Source organism: Prionailurus viverrinus, chromosome D4, assembly GCF_022837055.1.
Source record: "Prionailurus viverrinus isolate Anna chromosome D4, UM_Priviv_1.0, whole genome shotgun sequence".
NCBI classification, from domain to species: domain Eukaryota; kingdom Metazoa; phylum Chordata; class Mammalia; order Carnivora; family Felidae; genus Prionailurus; species Prionailurus viverrinus.
The window spans coordinates 61,220,529-61,242,739 of NC_062573.1; the positions used below are offsets into that span (position 1 = coordinate 61,220,529).

The window sequence follows — 22,211 nt, forward strand, 5'->3', positions numbered from 1 at the left end:
TCCCCTTACTGACCTCAGCATATTTTAATATTTCCTATACTATCCCTTCTTTGATTTCCTAACCCATTTGGGTTGTTTCCAGTTTTGGGTGATCATGAAACAAATAGCTATAAACATTCGCATACAGGTTTCCAGGAGAAAACTGGGTTTCACTTTTCTTAGGTAAACATTAAGCAGGAGTGGGATCTGTACATTTAATAAGAATCTGCCAAATTGTTTTACAAAGTGGTTGTAGCACTTCATGGAATTATCAGTAAATGCATCCTCACCAGCACTTGGTATTATCAGTTTTTCTTTCTTCTTTTTAAAAGATATTAGAAAAGAAAGATAGTGGTATTTCATTGTGGTTTTAATCTGCATATCCCTAGTACCAATTATGTTGGATATCTTAAAAAAACTAGGTTGTCTGTTTCTGTTAGGTTTATAAATTTCTTTGTATAATACAAGTCCTATGCTACACATGATTTGCAAATATTTTCTCCCATTCTGTAGTCTCTTTTCATTTTAACAGTATCTTCCACAGACTTATACTTTTAAGTTGATCAACTGACCATTTTTTAAGAATTGTGTTTTTGGTGTCATACCTAAGAATACTCTGCCTTCTAAAGTCAAAGATTTCTCCTGTCTTTTCTTGTAAAAGTTTTATAGTCTTACATTTTAGATTTATGATGCATTCTAAGTCAATTTTTTTTTTTGCATATGTCTGTCCAACTGTTCTTGCAACACTGTAAAAAATCCTGCTATGATTTTATTGAGACTGCTTTGAATCTATAGAACAATTTTGGGAAGAACATCTTAAAAATATTAATTCTTCCAATCCACAAACAAGGTATATACCTTTCCATTTATTTAGGTCTTTGAATTCTTTCACCAATACTTCTAGTTTTTCTGCATTGTCTACAAACAGGTATTAGATTTATATCTAAGTATTTTGTGGTTTTTTTTGAGATTATTGTAAATAGTACTGCTAAATTTTTGACTTCCCATTGTTCCCTGAAAGTATATAAGAATACAATTGTTTTTTGTATATTGATTGACCTCATATCCTGTGCTCTTGTTAAACTCACCCATCTGGTCTAGGAACTTCTCTAAAAATTCTGGTGCTCTACACAGAAAATAATGTCTGTAAAACACTGATGATTTCTTCCCTGTTCAGCTGTATGCCTTTTGTTTCCTTTTCCTGCCTTTTTTCACTGGCTAAAATTTCCAATACAGATCTCCATCAACTTATAATGGGGTTACATCCCAAAACCCATTTTAAATTGAATAAGCTGCAACGCATTCAATACATCTGAATACATACCGAACACCATAGCTTATAGCCTAGACTACTCTGAATGTGCTCAGAACACTTACATTAGCCTATTGTGGGGCAAAATCATCTAACACAAAGCCTATTTGATAATAAAGTGTTGAATACCTCCAGTAATTTATTGACTGCGATACCGAAAGTGAAAAACAGAATGGTTAAACAGGCTGTTTACCCTTGTGATTGTGTAGCTGAGTGGGAACTGCAACTTGCTGGTCAAGCCCAGGATCAGGAGAGAGTGTTATAATACACATTGCTAGCCCAGAAAAAGATCAAAATTCAAAATGCAAAGTATGGTTTCTACTGAATGGACATCACTTTCAGACTGTTACAAAGTCGATAAATCATAAATTGAACCATCTTAAGTCATGGGCCATCTGTAGTATGTTGAATAAGAGAGGAGTGAGAGAGCTGACATCCTCACTTTACTCCCAATCTTTGGAGGAAAGGATTTAATCTTTCATCACTAAGTATGACGTTAGCTGCCAAGTTTTTTGTATATACTCTATATCAGGTTAAGGGAAGCTTTCTTCTATTCCTAGTTTTGACGAGAGTTTTTGTCATGAATGGATGCTGACTTTTGTCAAATGCTTTCCCTGAATGTACTGAGACTTTATTTTTTTTTAAATTTTTCTAATGTTTATTATTTTTAAGAGAGAGAGAGACAGAGACAGAGACAAGGTGTAAGTGGGGGAGAGGCAGAGAGAGCTGGAGACAAGAATCTAAAGCAGGCTCCAGGCTCTGAGCTGTCAGTACAGAGCTGGACGCAGGGCTCTAACTCATGAACCGTGAGATCATGACGTGAGCCAAAGTTGGAGGCTTTGGCTGAGCCACCCAGGCGCCCCATGAGACTTTGATCGTATGGTGGATTACACTGGTTTTTTTTTTTTTAATGTTTATTTAAAAAACAAATTTAAAAAATAAATTTAAATTTAAAAATTTAAATAAAAAATGCTTATTGAAAGATAGAGTGAGCGCAAGCAGGGGAGGGGCAGAGACAGACTCCCAACCAGGCTCCACACTCCTTGCAGAGCCCAAAGTAGGGCTCAATCTCATGACCAGGAGATCAGGACTGGAGCCGAAAACAAGAGCCGGATGCTTAACTGACTGAGCCACCCAGGTGCCCCTACATGGACTGATTTTCAAAGGTTGAACCAGGCTTGCATTTTTGGGATAAAGCCCATTTGGTCATGATGTATTATTTTTTTTATATATTGCTGAATTTGATATCATAATACTTTAAGGTGGTTCTATCTATGCTCATAAGGGATACTGGCCTATAATTTTCCATGCTTTTAATGTCTTTGTTTGGTTTTGCTACTGAGATAATGCTGGCTTTATTATGTATATTGTTGCCTCTTCTATTTTTTGGAACAGACTGTACAGAATTGACCTGGAATTTTCTCTGTTGGAAGGTATTAAACTATGAATTCAATTTAACAGATGTAGGATCATTCAAGTTCTCTGTTTCTTCATGAGTTTTGATAGTGTCCTTCAAGAAATTCGTCCATTTCATCTATGATTTTGAATTTATGGACACAGAGTTGTTTATAATATTTCCCATATATCCTTTTACAGACCCTTTTGGAGTCTGCAGTGGTCCTTTCTTTTTTCATTTGTGATATTATTCATCTGTACTATACCTTCTTTTTTTTCTTGTTCTGCCTGGTTAGAGGTTCTTCAATTTTACTGATATGTTCAAAAGAATCAGGATTTTAGTTACATTAATTTTTTTTACTGTTTACCTGTTTCCTATTTTACTGATATCTCCTTTTATCTGTAGTATTTCTTTTCTTCTGCCTGCTTTGAGTTTCATTTGCTCTTTTTTTTTTTTTTAAAGCAGAAGCTTAAATTTTCAGAGCTTTCTTTTTAAAAAAACTTAATTGAAGTATAGTTGACATACAGTATTATATTAGTTTCAGATGTAGAACACAGTGATTCGACAATTCTATATACCAGGAAATGCTCACCATGGCAAGTGCAGTTACCATCTGTCACCAAAGTTATTACAATACTGTTGACTATATTCCACATCCTGTACTTTTCACCCCTGGGACCTATTTATTTTATAACTGGAAGTTTGTATCTCTTAATCCCCTTCACTTATTTCACTCATTCCCCTATCTCCAACCCCTCTGGCAACCATTTTCTTTTTTTCTCATATAAACATTTTTTTTTTTTTTTTAATTTTTTTTTTTTTAACGTTTTTATTTATTTTTGGGACAGAGAGAGACAGAGCATGAACGGGGGAGGGGCAGAGAGAGAGGGAGACACAGAATCGGAAACAGGCTCCAGGCTCCGAGCCATCAGCCCAGAGCCTGACGCGGGGCTCGAACTCACGGACTGCGAGATCGTGACCTGGCTGAAGTCGGACGCTTAACCGACTGTGCCACCCAGGCGCCCCTCTCATATAAACATTTAATCCTCTAAATTTTCCTCTAAGCACTGCTTCAGTTATATCCATCCCACAGAATCTGTATGTTATATTTTCATTTTCATTCAGTTCAAAATATTTTCAAATTATCCTCAAGACTTCTTCTTTGGCTCAAGGGTTGTTTAGAAGTGTGTTAATTTCCAAATATTTGGAAAATATTTATGGATTACTAGTTTCATTGCAAAATAGTCAGAGAGCATACTTTGTATGATTTCAACTGATTTTAAATTATTAAGGTTTGTTTTATAGTCCAGCATATGGTCTTGGTGAATGTCTAATATTCCAATATTTCTATCACAAAAATATAACACTAACTGTTGAACATCCTTTAAAAGCATCTACTTCTGTTCCAGCAATCAATAAAACAATGTCAACACACAAATAATTTGATGTTTAAAGAAGTATTTCAATACTATGTAGAACTTACTTGTAATAGAGATCTTGAAAGAACACAAGGAGATTGTTCACTAAATTCACAGAAAAAATCCTGATACACACAGAAAAAGTAATGTCATTAATAGATTAATAAAAGCCAGAAATGTTTTATTTAGCATGCCATTTTTATCAGACCTTCTGCAAATTAAATACTAGTAGAATTAAAATATGACAAAGAGCTAAGAATCATTTCTATAGGAATTGTCTAATTTTATCAATAGGACGATGGAGGATTTTGGAGCTTAATTTTTTTTTAACTGAACAATAGTCAATTGTGTATACAAATATTATGTATGCACACCATGAAAATAATAGTACCAATAATAATTTCCTAACTAATGGTAGAAGTTTACTTCCTACTTCACAGAAATAAATACCACGTAACCAGGCCAACTGGATTCATATAACTGTTCCTGAAAGATATGCTTAGAAAACTATTATATGGGTTTATACATAGATAAAAGAAAAAAGCTAAGAAAATACACTAAGATGTTAACTTCTGTAGATTATATAGGGTAGTAGTTACCTATCATTTTCATATTTTTCTGTATTTTCCAGACTCATGATCCTCAATTTAAAGGGGTACTCTGCCAAATCCTACCAAGTTTCTCTAGTCAATTCACTTTTTTAACAACTAACTTTTATACCTTGCTTACACTTTTCAAAGTGAATGTTCTCCACCACAGATGTCCTCCCATTTAACATTACAAAGAAAATTAAGTCATCTATCCAGCAGGCAATCCTCTGCTTCAGCCTCTGAATGTTATTACTGAACCCACATTTGTACCTAGATCCTACCTTGCCCACTTTAACAACGGAGGACCCCCAACTTGTACTACACACTGCATTCCTTTTGGTCTTATCAGAACATTACACATGGTCAATAATCCATCCTTGTTTTCCCCTGATATTTAAGTTCTCCCTTTCTGCCATATCCTCCCCATTTACATTTAAGTAAAATTTTCTCCCATCTTTAAAAAGAAAAATACTGTCACATGCTCCCACATTTCACTCTTAACCACTGCCTTCTCAGCCAAACTTTCTAAAGGAGTTGGCTGCATCATCTCTCCTTATTCAAAGGCCCCCTTCATCAACACACGCTAGCCTGGCTCTTCACTCTAGTCACCACTGTTGTCTGACACCAAATCCAATCAACATCTGTTTTGGACTTTATTCACCTCTTTCATCTGACCTCTCAGCAGTATGTGACAGGACTTCCTTTTTGAAAAACGTTTTAACTGACTTCCATGAGTTTCTTCCTCTGTGGTCACTTCTCAGTCTGCTCTGTAGGTTCAAAGTTTAGTTCCAGACTATTTTTCTTTTCTCAAGCTATATACTTTTTCCCTCACAATCGTCTCCGTATTCATGCTTCCTTTGATTACTACTTGTAATAGTTCCAAAACTATATATTGAACACAGACTTCTAAGTTCTATCCATATAATCAATACCTAATTCAATATCTCTACATAAATATTTCAAAGGTACCTCAAAATCGGGCTTACTAAGACCCTCAGTTGACTAAGGGTCTTTGAATTTCCCCATTTCGGTAAGCAGCACCAGTGTGTATCAAGATTTGCAAGTCAGAAACCCTGGGCCTTCCTGAAAGCTCTCTCATGTCCCATATTTTAATTCATCACCAATATGCTATCAATTTTAGTTCATACATAGCTCTAACTCTGACAACCTCATGTCACCTCCCTGCCATCCTTCTATTCTCTCTCCCTTGAACTGCAGTAACGGTCTCTTAATTTATTATCCCCCTGTGTTTACTCTGTTCCTTTCCAATCTTTTCTCTATAGTCAACCGCATCTCCCAAACTGTTAATCCATTTATTTAACTGCCCCACCCATATTCACCCATGTGAAAATGCAGAAACATGCAGACCATAAACTACAGTCATAACTGACATCTTGATATTTGTTATTCCAGTATTTGAAAAACTGAACTTCGCTGTGTCTGACCATCACTTCTGTGTGACAATGTATAAAATGGGTAAAGTATTTTTGAAACAGGACTTGACATTCACAAACATTTCCTTATGTCAATATTTTTCTATAACATGCTTTTTAACGGCACTGTGGCATATATTCTACACATACCCATAGGATGGATAGTGGTATCACCAGTGTTTCTAGTTTTTCAAGATTACAAATGATGACGCACCAAATATCTCTTTAGTTCATCTTCGCAACATATCTTAGATGATTTTCTTATGCTAAATCTCTAGAATGGGAGTTGCTGGGTCAGGATATACACTATTTTTAAGAATTCTGAGAGAGACAGCCACAGGAGTATAGGAGAGCTACTATTTCCCTCCATCAACAGTAAATATTGCTATACTTTTCAATCTAGTTATTATAAACTGCATTTCTTCAATTACTAGTAAGGTTACACCTTTTTCACATTTACTTCCTTTTCAGTGTGTATGCTCATGTCCTTTCCCAATTTTCCACTGAGATGTACTCCTTATCTGAACAGTGACCGGTTTCTTAGGCAGAACTACCAGACTGTTTGGTTCCTTCTCCCTCTAACTTTAATCTTTTCCTCTATCCTTAGCCTCAACTACTCCCTACCTCCCCTCATCCCACAACACGTATTCCTGTCCCAAGTGCTCCAGGGAGCCAGATTCTTCTCCTTCTATGCCCTCTTCATGTCCAGTGCTGGAAGTGCAGGCCTGACTCCCCCAGCTATGCTGTGTCATTCAGCATTCAACTTTCTGACAAGGCAATCCATAACTTTCTGCCAGAATGTCAAATTCCAACTGTTGCATTATTCTTATTCCAACTCACATTGATCAATTTCTTTTCAAAAATCTTACAATTAATCTGAACACAAATATACATTTACATAATTAAGAATCAAAAAAGGAGATATAGCAGAAGAATAAGAAAGTCTCTAACTCCTGATATGCCACTAACCAATCATCTATTTTGGTTACAAGCCCTCTAAGCCTTAACTTTGTTTACCTATACGATGAACTATAAAATGAACTGGGTTATGTCTATGATCTTTTCAACCTTTAAGATTCCATGATTCTTATGACAGAATAAGGAAAAAACTACAAAAAAAAAAAAAAAAAAAAAAAAAGCAAACAGAAATGGGGTAACAAAGACACAAACAGGGGAAGTTTCACTAAGCAATGAAGACTCATACTGGTGTTAATGACAAAGAATTAGAAGGGAAAACAAAGTTATTACAAGAAAAAGCATAAACAAAAGCACAAATCTTTGCTGACCATGAAAAAAAATATTCCAGAGGCTGCTGCTCAATTCCAGGAATGTAAATGAGATAATAAACATCTCCAGGAATACAGGAACAGAAGCAGCCTAGAACCAACAAGGAAGACCTCACAGGGAAAATGACATGGGCTAGGAATTACGTATCTCTATGCAGAGTTGTGCACAATAAATAAGTGTGCTTATGTCTAAATAACAACAGTATTATTCTGCATATTTTCTACCTTCCTAACATTGCTTTTCTATATTTTAACCCATAAAGAAGATTAATCCAAAATATGTAAAAATGTATATACTCTTCAACCCAGCAGCTTCATGGTTTAGGATTATAACTTAAGGAAGAAGGAAGCAGATGATACAAAGGTCTACCTACAAAAATGTTCACATTAGTATCGTTTATAACATTAAAACGCTGAAAAGGGCCTCACTATAATATGAATGAACTGGAAAAAATTGTGATCTATATTTACAATGGAATACCATGTAGCCAATTGAATAATATAGAAATATGTTTATTTGTTGACATGAAAAGAAAGATGTTCATGATATAGAGATTAGTGATAAAAGAAAGCAGGTTAACAAGCACCACGATCTAATTTTTATATGAAAATATACATGTATACATGCATGTACATACGTATGTGTATACACACAAAAGTTTTGAAGACAGAATCCAGGGTTTAAATTCCCATTCTTCAAACTTGGGTGAATTATCTAAACTTTAGTCTTTTAATCTCTAAGATGGATAGTATATAATCCTTGTGAAGATTAAATAGAAAAATACAGACAATACACATACAACACTTAATCCTCCAGCTATCAAAGAAAGCAAACAATATTATTTATCCATCGGACAGTCTAAAAAGTGATAAACTATTCTGTTGTTCAATCAAAATCATAATCCAAAGCAGAGATTTGTACTTACCAGAATACAATGTAAATTTGTTAAATTGACCACCTCACAAACAGTTTTTATTCTATCTATTAATCTTGCAAAATAGTTGACCATTTCTTCCCTTTTAATTATTTTTGCATATCGAGGGAAGGTAGGTGGAAGTAGCCTCTGGTTAACAAGGGGTTCAAAACCCATCATAATTGGATGATCTAAAAAGAAAAAAAGTAAGATTTTTCAATGTTTTGCTGAACTTTAATCCTCAAATACTAGTAAATATGAAAAGAGGCAAATTTCAAAAGCATCTCCAAATTCTTGTGACAGTATTTTCTAAATGAATTTTATAATTTACACATATCTACGCATGTGCATTTTTAAAAATGAGATAAGCAGATTTAATAACCTGAAAATTGTACTTCCCATCTACAAGTAATCGGTAGTAGTGATGGAAAGGGGTTGCTACCTCAAAATTAACTACAAGCCATGAATAAGATAAAATAGGGTGAATATATGCCCTCAAAAAAAAAGGCAATGCTGTATTAACTATGAGATTGTGAAAAGGTAAAATGGGAACATAAATTTTGGCTGTCTTCCCTTCAATTACTGAACAGCAGAATCAACTCAAACTTAGCTACATAATAATAATGCAAACTTAGCTCCCACCCCAATGAATCTGGAATGCATTTGATACTGACATTAATTATGGAAATTCACAGTGCTTTAATGAAAATAACCCATTACAAAAGACCTAAGGGTGACTTCCTCTTTCCCATTTTCTGTCCACTGGTGACACCACTTTTCACACTAGTGCAAGGCTCCAAACTAAGTCTCTGTCAACTTGTAATCTAAAATGAGGAAGTATATAAAGTGAGAATTAAGAATTTGGGATTCAGGGGCGCCTGGGTGGCTCAGTCAGTTAAGCATCTGACTTCGGCTCAGGTCATGATCTCGCAGTCTGTGAGTTTGAGCCCCGCATCGGGCTCTTTGCTGACAGATCTGGAGACTGCTTCAGATTCTGTGTCTCCCTCTCTCTGCCCCTCTCCCACTCATGCTCTCTTTCTCTCAAAAATAAATAAACTTAAATTAAAAAAAAAAAAAAGAATTTGGGTTTCAAAGTTCTCTTGCTGTACCACAAATAGGCTATAAACTAAGAAAAAATAAAATAGCTTCAGATGTTAATGAAAGATAAAATTAAGCTAAGCAAGCATCATTATTAAAATTAAAAGCAAGACTGATACTTAACCAAATTATAATAACGCTCTGTGACATACATAATTATTCCTGAGTATCAAGCAAATAAAGATGTTCCCCAGGGTTTCTGGCCTTCTTCCTTTCCTCCATACTTAAGTCCTCCCTGGTTGAAGGTATTTATTGTTATATAAATTTCAGTTTAACTAACGTCTTCCAGGTTAAAATCGTTAGCCCACAATCTTTCTTCTGAGCTCCAAATCGGATTTCTAACTGTATAATGGACATTTCTACCTTGGTTCCCCACCTCATGTCAAAAGGCCCATGTCCAAAAACTGCCATGATCTTGCCCCAAACACTGCATCTCTTTATATTCCTTGTAGTCCCTTTCTCAGTAAAATGACCCACTGCCCTTACAATTGCTTAGGCCAGAAACCTCCTTGTCTGCTTTATTTAATCAGTGCTAAGTCTTAAAGTAGTCTACATCCTAACATCCACTGACCATCCCCCCTCTTCACTCTTTTTTTTTAAGTTTACTTAATTATTTTGAGAGAGACAAAGACAGTGTGAGTGGGGGAGGGGCAGAGAGAGACAGAATCCCAAGCAGGCTCCACGCTGTCAGTGTGTGAGAAGTGAGGGAGATGATTCATTTTCAGAAATACCAAATAAAAGCTGTGCTGTCTAGTTAACGGTAGGTTTACAGACTATTGGAAATATGTATGAACCCCCCTCCCCCAGCCCCCACCCCAACAGTAGAGTCCCAAACCCTTAGACATTTCACTTCTGGTTCTTCCCTTCTCCATTTTGTGGGCTTATTTTTGCTCATGAGCATGAGCCATAGAACAAAGGGAGGGGGGACTGAAAGTCTCTGCATCACCTCAGGGAATAAATTTGTTCTAATCAGACTACTTTTTGCCTTACATGGGCAAAGGCCATGTCTGGGTAAGTCTGTAGCCTCTGTAGTGCTCAGCCAATGAGGAACCAAGGGAGGGACTTACATGCTAGGAGATAAAATGTCTGCTGTGACTGCCCCGAGTGTGCCTGTCCATCAGACACCAGTTCTTGCAGGAACCTTGATTAAAGCCTCACTTCACTGTGCTCCCAGTCTCTGCATCCCTCCTTTATTGGATCAGTGGGCTTATTTCTCACAAGTGTGGAGCCTGACACGGGATTTGAACTCAGGAAACCATGAGATCATAACCTAAGCTGAAGCCAAGAGTCACCAAGACACTTGACTGAGCCAACCAGACGCCCCTCCCCACTCTTCACTTTTACTACCACTATAAAAGCCTAACTCATTCCCCTACACTGAATGTTCCCTCATTAATTAATCCTATATGCTGCCACGTCAATTGTTTTATCTAAAATTACAACCTGATTTCATTCTCCTAATCCAAAAATTCTGTTGACTCCCTGTTATATACAGTACCAAGTGTCTCACAGGGCACTGGAAGGTACTTTACAATTTCCTGTCACTCCTGTAGGGAAAAAAAAAATCTGTATTCCAATGGAAAACTATGCATTGTCAGATTAATTCAAGGCAGCTATTTTACAAATCTACAAATGCTAGGTAACTGACAGAAGACATGCAAAGACTCACCTGACTTCCTCCCAACTCTACAGAAGAGTTCTGCCTCCAATTATAATTTATTTCAACATTCTGATGCTTCATATAAATTTGAAAGTTTTAAAACTTTTCTATCTAGTTATTTCACTGAATGAGTTTAATAAAATCCTAAACACACGTTCACTGTTGTATCTGTCGGACACTCACAGTTCTTTTTACTTTTTTCTGAAAATCATCTTTTACCACACTCTATTCCCTAAGCACCATAAACTATAATGAAGCACAATGACTTGGAAGTATCATGCTCTTTATGCCTCTTTACTTAGACAGTAACTATTCTTTCTGCCTATAAAGTCTACCCCTTATTCTTAGCCTGAGAGATCTGCCAGAGCTTCAGTTCCCTCTCTTGCTTAGTCCTCCCCCAAGTATTGTGTACATAGGCTGCTAAGTGTAATCCATGTGGGATTACGTCATTTCTCCCTGGTTCTTTTGAAAGCAATAACTGGCTTGTGTCCCAAACACCGAAATACCTGGCTCATTATAGGCAATGGATACATGCTTTCTGAATGACAAGATTTGCACACTCAAAATAAAATGAAAGACTGTTACCACTATAAAGAACAGTTGGAATTTCTCATTTACAACATTTCATTTAAAACCAAGGTAAATGTAGTAATGAGGATGCTGCAAGAAGCTTTGTTACCATACCAATACATTTTGGGATTTAATAATAAATGCACAGAATCTAAATACCTAATAAATAGTACATTAAATAGTACATTATCCTTATTATCCTTATTTTCCCTGAAAGCATGCTAATTTTCATCTGAAATTATTACCCAGAAATATTCTTTTTAAGGTTTATTTACTTTCATTACTACTTCTTTAAGTTTACTTATTTATTTTGAGACACAGAGAACACATGTGAGTGCAAAGAGGGGAGGGGCAGAGACAGAATCTCAAGCAGGATCCACACTATCAGCCAAGAGCCTGACGTGGGGCTTGAACTCACAAACACTGAGATCATAACATGAGCCGAAATCAAGATGCTTAACTGACTGAGCCACCCAGGTGCCCCTATTTATTTACTTCTGAGAGAGAAAGAGCATGCATGCAAGTGTGCGAGCAGGGGAGGGGGACGGACACACACACACACACACAGGGAGGGCAGGAGAGAATCCCAAGCAGGCTCTGTGCTCAGCGTGGAGCCCCATGCACGGCTTGAGCCCACGACCATGAGATGGCGATGTGAGCCCAAATCAAGAGTCAGACACTTAACCGACTGAGCCACCCAGGTGCCCCAATATTTTTATTCTTAATACACATATTTTAAGGTTTTAAACCACACTTAGAAGATATAGCCACTCATGGGGCACCTGGGTGGCGCAGTCAGTTGGGCGTCCGACTTCAGCCAGGTCACGATCTCACAGTCCATGAGTTCGAGCCCCGCATCGGGCTCTGGGCTGATGGCTCGGAGCCTGGAGCCTGTTTCCGATTCTGTGTCTCCCTCTCTCTCTGCCCCTCCCCCGTTCATGCTCTGTCTCTCTCTGTCCCAAAAATAAATAAACGTTGAAAAAAAAAAAAGAAGATATAGCCACTCATGAAAATCTACACTACCATGAAAAGAAGGAAATATTAATGGGAAATGGATACCACATACAGTATATTTTTCATTACATTTTTATACAAATTTAAAAATGCAACATACAGCATCCCTGACCTCTACCCACTAGATGCTAGTAGAATCCCCACAATCGGGAAGACCAAAAATGGGTCCGGACATTGCCAAATGTCCCAGGAAGCCCCACTTGAGAAACACGGGTCTAGACAAATACAATAAGCAAATTTAATTCAGTGTGGATAAGCTCAGGATGTAACAAGAGCATCTAATCCATGGTAAAATTAGACGAAAGACTGACAAGAGTAAAATCTAAGGAAAGACTCAAATGATATTAGTAAAATATTAGTCAGAAAAAAGTATTCCAAGCATATCAAAAGCCTAGAGGACAGAGAATATAGCTCCTGTTCTTTTTTCCATAAGACACTGTAACTTTCCAAGTTGTAATTTCTCCAATCTCAGGGAGTAAAAATATATGCATCTGAACAGAAAGGGGGCAAAGTCCCTATGCATAAAGCTAGAAGTTACCTGTATGCTTCTCTCCATTTTCCACACATATTTAAACTCTTCTCCCCACCCCCCCATTTCTCTGGACCTAGTCCTCGTTAATGGTTAAAATGATTCCTAGTAACTATTTTTATGTCTCAGCTGTTGCCGAATCTCATGCATAAGAACTCTGTGACTGTCCTATAGACATGGTAACCCATCTGAACAGAGAAGAACAGAAGTGCTGAGTGCTTTCCTTCCCTTATGTTCATCTGTTTTGTATCTTAAAGTCCACATGAGTGAAGTCATATGATATTTGTCTTTCTCTAATTTCACTTAGCATAATACCCTCTAGTTCCATCCATGCAGTTGCAAATGGCAAGATTTAATTGTTTTGATTGCCGAGTAATACTCCACTGTGTGTGTGTGTGTGTGTATGTGTGTGTGTGTGTATATATATATATATACACACACACACACATACACACACACACACACACATTGATGGGACATTTGGGCTCTTTCCATACTTTGGCTATTGTTGATAGTGCTGCTATAAACATCGGGGTGCAGTACCCCTTTGAACAGCATACCTGTTTTTGGTGTCTTCCTAAATTTCTTTCATAAGCTTTCTATAGTTTTCAGTGTATAGATTTTTCAACTCTTTGGTTAGATTTATTCTTAGGTATTTATTGCTTTTGGTGCAATTGTAAATGGGATCGATTCCTTGATTTCTCTTTCCGTTGCTTCATTGTTGTGGTATAGAAATGCAACGGATTTCTGTGCACTGATTTTATATCCTGCCACTTTGCTGAATTCATGGATCAGCTGTAGCAGTTTTTTGGTGGAATCTTTTGGGTTTTCCATATAGAGTATCACGTCATGATACTCTCACGTGAAGAGTGAAAGTCTGACCTCCTCCTGGCCAATTTGGATGCCTTTTATTTCTTTGTGTTGTCTGATTGCTGAGGCTAAAGTTAAGACTTCCAATTCTACGTTAAGTAACAGTGGTGAGAGTGGACATCCCTGTCTTCTTCCTGACCTTAGGGAGAAAGCTCTCAGATCTTCCTCATTGAGGATGATATTAACGTTGGGTCTTTCATACATGGGTTTTTTTTTTTAATTTTTTTTTTCAACGTTTATTTATTTTTGGGACAGAGAGAGACAGAGCATGAACAGGGGAGGGGCAGAGAGAGAGGGAGACACAGAATCGGAAACAGGCTCCAGGCTCCGAGCCATCAGCCCAGAGCCCGATGTGGGGCTCGAACTCATGGACCGTGAGATCGTGACCTGGCTGAAGTCGGATGCTTAACCGACTGCGCCACCCAGGCGCCCCTTATGATCTTGATGTATCATCCTTCTATCCCTACTTTCTAAAGGGTTTTTATCAAGAAAAGATGCTGTATTTTGTTGAATGCTTTCTCTGCATCTATTGAGAGGATCATGTGGTTCTTGTCCTTTCTTTTATTGATGTGATAAATCACACTGTTTTGCAGATATTAAACCAGCCCTGCATCCCAGGTATAAATCCCACTTGGTCATGGTGAATAATTTTTTTAATGTATTGCTGGATCCAGTTGGCTAGTATCTTGCTGAGGATTTTTGCACCCATGTTCATCAGGGAGATTGGTCTATAGTTCTCCTTTTTAGTGGGGTCTTTGTATGGTTTTGGAATCACGGTAATGCTGGCTTCGAGTATTATACTCCTTTCCTGCTACTAACTGGCATTCTTTCCTTTCATCTTGAAAGATTCCTTTAAACATTTCTTGTGAGGTGGGTCTGGAGATGGTGAACTCTCCCAGTTTCTGCTTATCTGGAAAACTCTATCTCTTCTTCAATACTAAATGGTAACTTTGCTGGGTAAAGTATAATCAGTTGGCAGTTTTTTTGTTCATCACTTTGAATATATGATCCTTCTCCCTTTTGGCCTGCAAGGTTTCTGCTGAAAAATCTGCTGAGTCTTATGGGGCGGGGGGCTGAGAGGGATTCCCTTTTACATAACAAGTTGCTTTTCTTTGGCTGCTTTCAATAGTCTATACTTGTCTTTTAACTTTTTTTTTTTTTTTAATTCAACACTGAAAATTTTAATGGACTCAAACTGGCTTACCAGTATCTTCAAGGAGGAATTTCAATGAACTTTTCATATTTTTATTTCCTTACATCAAAAACATTTTTAGTTCACACATTCAACACCAGGTCAAAGTCTTATTTTCTTTTTAAGTGATTACTTAATTCACACCGTTTCTTCTCTTGGCTGCTACTTTGGTAACAATTAGGTCCCCACCTCTCAAGAACACTGCATTGAACAGGCTGACACAGAGCCAGTGTGAACACAGGCCCCAAACCAGGGCTTGCAGAAGAACAACAGCAAAACCAGCCTTTCTCTTCACTTAGAAAGGGACTGTGAATCAGAGGGTCCACAGTTCCAATTTCCAAACATGGAAAACCTGGAGCTCAAAGTGAAAATGGAAACCAAAATGCATCAGAAATGAACTACAGTACCTCCTCACATACTCAAGGTCAAGATGGTTCATGAGAAATACGTATCTGATCATCTGGCCTTTTACTGGGAATGGCCCCACTCCAGCATTTTTAAAGGAAGATGGTTTTGTTTCTATTTCATTTCCCACAGGGATATAAAATCTACAAGGGAATATAATCAATCAGAATAAATCAGCTCACTCACAAGACACTCCCAGATAACAATTTCTAGTTGCTGAGCATAATCAGGACATTATTTCAAAGAGGCAAAATTCAGGATAATCTGAAAATTCAAAAGTGACAACTACATTTGCCGGTAGGTTTATGGGAGACACACATAGATTTTTTCCAGTGTATATGTCAAAGGACCAAGACCCCTGATCATCAAAATAAGTTATTTTGAACATTACAGTGCACAGAACAACAGAGGGAAAAACACGTTCTGGGAGAATGACCAAAAGGCATCTTACAAAAGGTTCATATCACTCTGAAGGAGAAGGAATGGAGCCCAGTGCCTTATGGCCTTCATTAGCTTGACCCTTCCTCTTTGATTACAGCAGCCTCAGTGGAAGCAGTCTCTTCTAAATGTTCTGCTGGCTTTTTCTCCTCCTACTCCTCGTCCTCCTGGGGATAGAGGTCGGGGTATTTCTGCATGCATTCCTGCATGACCCGGAACTGGTCTACACAGTCTGACCTCTTGACATCCTCTGTGCTATAGTGGAGGCAGGAAAAGGCCGACTTGAACTGTTCCCCACAGGGGCCACTGGCCATTCCCCCAAGGCATGGGCAGTTCCAGTTAACGTCTCCATCTAGCAGGATCAATCCGTGCTCCTCATATGGATCGTTGGGTTATCAGCCACCAGCTCTGCATTGCTTGGAGTTTCATGGTCTTCTCAGGTCACAAATATGATTCGATCCTTCCCTTCCTGCTGGCAGTAGGCCATGGCTGCAGCCCCGGCACTCAGACCTCGCGGCAATAGCGGCAGTGGAGGCCTAGGCGGCAGCAGGCTCCCGCTGTGACCTCTCCTCAGGCTGGGCGGGAGTCTCCGAGGCCCACGCAGATGCGGACCCGCCCCCTCCAGGCCTGCCCGCCACGTGCCTATACTTGTCTTTAACTTTTTGACAATTTAATCGTAATATGTCTTGGTGTGGGTCTCTGGATTTATCTTTCTTGGTACTTCCTAGCCCTCCTAGATCTGGATGTCTCTTTCTTTCCCCAGTTTAAGAAAGTTTTCAGCTTTTTCTGTAAGCTTTCTGCTCCTTTCTCTCTCCTCTTTCTGGGACTACTATAATGCATATGTTGGTTTGTTTTGATGGTGGTGTCCCATAAATCCCCTCAGTTTTTTTTTTTTTTTTGGTTTTTTTTTTGCTCCTCTGTAGAAATTCCTCTGTAGGAATTCCACTGCCCCATCAAGTTTGCTGATCTCTTCTTCCACTTGATCTAGTCTGCTTTGAAACCCTCTACTTAATTTTTCAGTTCAGTTATTATATTCTTCAGCTCTGTGATTTCTGTTTGGTCCTTTATATATTTTCTATGTCCTGTAGAAATTCTCACTTTAGTCATACATTGCTTCCTGACCTTGGAGAGAATCTTCATGACTTATTTTGAACTCTCAGGTAAATCATCTATCTCTGCTTCATTAATTTGTTTCTGAATATTTCTCTTGTTCTTTTGTTTAGAACATATTCCTTTGTTTCTTCATTTTCTTTGACTGGTTTCTGAATATTAGACAAAATGCTACCTTTCCTAGTCTTGACAGAGTAGTATCATGTAGATAAACTCTGCAGATCAGCCAAGCCCAAGCTCCTAGCTGTCTCTCAAACTTTGGACTATCCAAGCCTCTTCCTCTGTTCTTAGCAGCTACCAGTAGTTGAGGGTGTCTAAGCCTTTCCTACCTGTTTTAATGTAGGTATTTTCTCATCTGTCTGACGTGTAGGACTTACTCAGCTAGTTTTTGGATCTCATTCAGAAAGAAGTGTTTCATGTGCAGTTGTGCATTTAGTAGTGTGTCCATGGGAGGAAGGGAGCATCCTATGTCACCATCTTGATCAGTTCCCACTCCTAGTTCATTTTAGTGGACAATGGTCTTGGGAAGCAAGAACTGGATGTTAGGCATTTTCACTTTTAGGGTGTCACTGCTCCCAGGTTCTCTAGATCACAGAGCCAGAAAATGTATGTACATAAGGACATACATACATCTGTGTTTACATATACACATATACGTATTCATACACATACACACTTACATCTACATTTCTATATCAATCTATATATTAAAAACCAGGAATTGGGGTGTCTGAGTGGCTCAGTCAGTTGAGCATCCAATTCTTGATTTCAGCTCAGGTCATGATCCCAGGGTCATGGGATCAGCGTGGAGCCTAGTTAAGACTCTCTCTCAGCTCTGCCCCTCTCCCCCACTTGCACTCTCTAAAATAAACAAACAAAACCATGAATTTATTCCCATACCTTTAATTTCAATGCAACACTACAGAGTTCAATCTACTTTCCTCCCTTTCTAGAAATTAGCATAACTCAACTCCCCAACTGAGAAATGGGGCATACCATGATTCTCAATACATTTTTATATCTGATCAATTTCACTATAGTTTATCTTTGTATTAGTTTCCAAGGCTGTTGTAACAAACAAATTACCACAAAGTGGGTGAAAACATTTATTCTCTCAGTTCTGAAGGCCAGAAGTTTAATATCAGTTTCATGGGCTGAAATCAAGGTGTCGGCAGGGCAGCACTCCATCCAAAGGCTCTAAGGGAAAGTCTGTTCCTTGCTTTTTCCAGCTTCTGTGGCTACTAGAATTCCTTGGTCTACAGCTGCTCACACCAATCTCTACCTCCGTCTTTACATCACTTTTTTTTTTAATTTTTTTCATGTTTATTTATTTGTGTGTGTGTGTGTGTGTGTGTGTGTGTGTGTGTGAGAGAGAGAGAGAGAGAGAGAGAGAGAGAGAGAGAGAGAGAGAGACAAAGTGCAAGTGGGGGATGTGCAGAGAGAGAAGGACACAAAGAATCCAAAGCTGGCTCCAGGCTCCGAGTTGTCAGCACAGAGCCTGACGCAGAGCTTGAACTCTTGGACCGCGAGATCATGACCTGAGCCGAAGTCAGACGCCTAACCAACTCAGCCACCCAGGCGCCCCAATCGTCTTCTCCTTTTGTGTGTGTGTCCAATCTCCCTCTGCCTCTCTTTAAGAAAGACACCTAGGCAGTATTTAGGGCCCAACGAGATAATCTAAGGACAAGTGCAAGATAATCAAAACATCTTTACTTAATCACAAATAAGGTCGTGAGAATTAGGACTCTGATGCTTAGGGCTATCACTTAGCCCATTACAATCTCCTATCAATGACACTCACCTCCCCTACACAGATGTGCTCCCATCTTACTTAGGTTCTGACATGCCAAGCCATCACGATACCCACACCGTTTGGGCTCTTGTACCTCAAGCCAGGTCATTCTTCCACAGAGATGATTCCTTACCCCATTTAAGCTCTGAAACTCCATGCCAAGCCACTTCTATGTACAGATACCCTTCTTAAGCCTGCTTCAGCTACAACTCCCTTCACAGAGCCATCTTTCCATTCTGACACGCTCTTCTTTCTGCTTAGGCTCTGATATTCAATGCCGGGCTATCCTCCTGTATAGATGCTCTTTTCACTCTGCTTCTGATCTGACAGCCTGTACTTGGACACCTTTCCACAGAAACAGCTTCTTCAACATGCATAGGCTCTGAGACCCCACACCAGGCCAGCTCCGTACACAGATGCCCTTCTTCCCTTGCATGGTCTCCAACAACCAGGCACCTAGCTGCCTCTGTGAATCTGCCTCAGGTTCTAACACTCCAGGCCAGGCTACACTCACATGCCCTCCTCACCCTGTCTGGGCTCCCACATTCCTTTTAGGCTATAAAATCCTGCACTAGGCTGCTTCCCACCCCTCCCCCTTGCCCCCACTCTCCTTACCCTATTTAGGCTTTTGACACACTGAACCAAATTGTTCCCATGTAGTCACCCTCCTGATGTTGCCTAGGCTCTGAAATCTCACGGTCAGTTGCCCTATGTGCAGATACCCTTTCTCACCTCATTCAAGAAACAGTGAATCTAACCAGGTAGCCCATTCATGTTGTCTTCTCTCAAGCCACTTTACCTCCAAAATCTTGTTCTAGGACCACCTCTTTATGCCTGCTTTCACTCCACTACCATTCTGACACAGACATATCCTCACCCCACACAGGCTTTGACGGCCCTGAGGAATGTCCTGCTATGATCGCATCCTTCCTAACCACATGGTTGCAACACACGGCTCCCTTTGCCGACACCATCCTAATCCTGGGTCAGCCTCCAACATCCTGCTCCAGTACCAAGTCCCTGCTTGCTCAGGCCAACTTCAAGACTTCAGGACTGAATTTTTTTAAGAGCAGAAGGAAAAAACAGCAAGAAACCATTTTTGGTTTTGTTCCCATGTCACAGGAAATATACGCTGTCCTTTGCACTGCTTTTAATTTTGTCTTTCACTACCATTTACTTTGGCATATTTTCTTTCTGATAATTGAGAAGTTTTCTTAAATTTAATAACTAAGTTTCTGAATATCTCTAACGTTCTACATCTTCAGACAGGTATCTATTAAACTCCTCACCCATGAAAATCAATGATTTTCACCTCCCTTTACCCATCAAATTAGAATTATCTCCATCACAGTTTATATATTTAAATCTAACTATATTTCTACGGTCGATTTGTTGACTGTTAACTAGTGTCTTTGGACAAAAACAATATAAAAAGAAAAGAAAAAGTCTTCTTTCCTCCTTTACCTCTTGACTTTTAAGTGATTACTTTTATACTGTCAAGGTTCATGGCACTTCAGTTATATTTAGTAAAACCAATTTCCTACAATGAGATGGATTTACTACTTACTGCTCATCCTTTATGCCACAGCTTTTCCATTTATGCCTTAGTAAGTTGAATTTCATTCTTTATTCCAATCTTTTTCCCCCAGGAAAGTCAAAGAAAAAATATTTCCAGAGTCCTTGCAAGTTTTAATAATATTTGAGTGGCACTTAAGAGATATGACATTCTTAGATCACATTTCTTTAACCAAGAACTTTTAGATTCTGTTCTACTTTCTGTGTTGAATGCTGATGTGAAGGACTCTGAAGTCAGGCTGCACACATAACTGTTGCTTTATATCTGAAGTAATTAATACTTACCAATGTTGCATAGGACATTATGTCATTATACAGGCTTCCAATTAAGCCTGTAAATTTAATTGTATTTGCTTCTTTCTAGAAATGTTTAAAATTTTCTTTCCTGTTCCATAATTTGGTTACTCTCTTAAGGGACACCAATTATGAATATATTGAATCTTCTTTGGCTATTTTTATTCACTTTCCTTTTGCTTAGTTATTTCCTCAGTCCTGATCTCCATGTCCTTTGCAGCTTTTCAGCAATGGGTAGCATACTTTTTACTTTTTTTTTTTTTGAAAGAGACAGCATGAACCAGCAGGGGAGGGGCACAGAGACAGAGAGGGAGAGAGACAGAATCCCAAGCAGGTTCTGTGCCCTTACTGCAGAGCCTGATGTAAGGCTTGACCTCATGAACCATGAGATCATGACCTGAGCTGAAATCTAGAGTTGGACACTTAACTGACTGAGCCACCCAGGCAGTCCAATTTTTACTGTTTTCACTTTCAGGACTTTTCTCCTTCTTAGCTGGACTCTGCCTGCTCACTTGTACTATGTTATTATTTTTTACTTTATTTCTAGTATTCCTGCTTTGCAGTCTTGTTTTATAATTTTTTAATAAACTCTTTGAAGTTGTGCAGAACAATGTCTTTGGTCTGTGTTTTTCATCTGCCTTTTGTGTTTCTTTGTTCATTAAATTTCTGGAATATTTGTGTATAAATATCATGCAATTGCTTTTTTAATATCCCATCACTGAATGAATGCTTCTTGAGGCAATTATTTGGCTGAGATGTTAAGAATAGTACTCTAGACTAACAGGAAGCCTCACTGACCTGCAGTTAAGCCCCATATGATGTGCCTATGTAAGCATGCAAAGGAAATTATCTATCTTCTTTATTGAACAAAAATTACCAGTTGTTAGCTTGCTAATTAGCATCCTCTTCATCTTGCAGGAATAACATCTTTAGTGCATTTGCATGGCCCTACTTCCTTTGTATCCCCAGGATATTAATCAGACAGGTACCCACAGCCAACTTAATACCCAACTCTTACCTTATTCCAAAAGCGTCCCTGGTTTTGTCTTTCAGATTACACCAACTACTTTGGAAAACATGTGCTTTGCTGGTCAACTTATGTTTACACCAAGAAATCTTGGAATCCATTCTTAATGTTCTCCCTCATCTGGGTTCTATTGCTAATGTGTTTGGCAGCCCTTCACTTTTTTTTTTTTTAAGCCCTTCTATTTTTATTTGTATTATAAGGGTTTCTTATTTTTTAAGAAGTTGGGAGGATTCTGTTTCTCGTGTTCTTTATAGTTTTCAGTTGGTTGTGTAGAGAAGCTGCAGACATCTTTAACATCCAAAACCAGAA

The 22,211-nt window shown here is 38.5% G+C and overlaps 1 protein-coding gene and 1 pseudogene across 3 annotated transcripts in view; both read right to left on the bottom strand.

The window, feature by feature from the left end:
- Window positions 1–22,211, bottom strand: part of NAA35 (N-alpha-acetyltransferase 35, NatC auxiliary subunit) — a 94,384-nt gene that overhangs the window by 22,144 nt on the left and 50,029 nt on the right. For all 3 annotated transcript variants that reach the window (XM_047829125.1, XM_047829126.1, XM_047829127.1), the window contains exons 12-13: window positions 8,341–8,519; window positions 4,171–4,230 (exon numbers count right to left, since the gene is read on the bottom strand). In XM_047829125.1, the coding sequence (XP_047685081.1) occupies window positions 4,171–4,230; window positions 8,341–8,519 (239 nt within the window). The remainder of the gene's footprint in view (window positions 1–4,170; window positions 4,231–8,340; window positions 8,520–22,211) is intronic.
- Window positions 15,572–16,591, bottom strand: LOC125149937 (mitochondrial intermembrane space import and assembly protein 40-like; annotated as a pseudogene).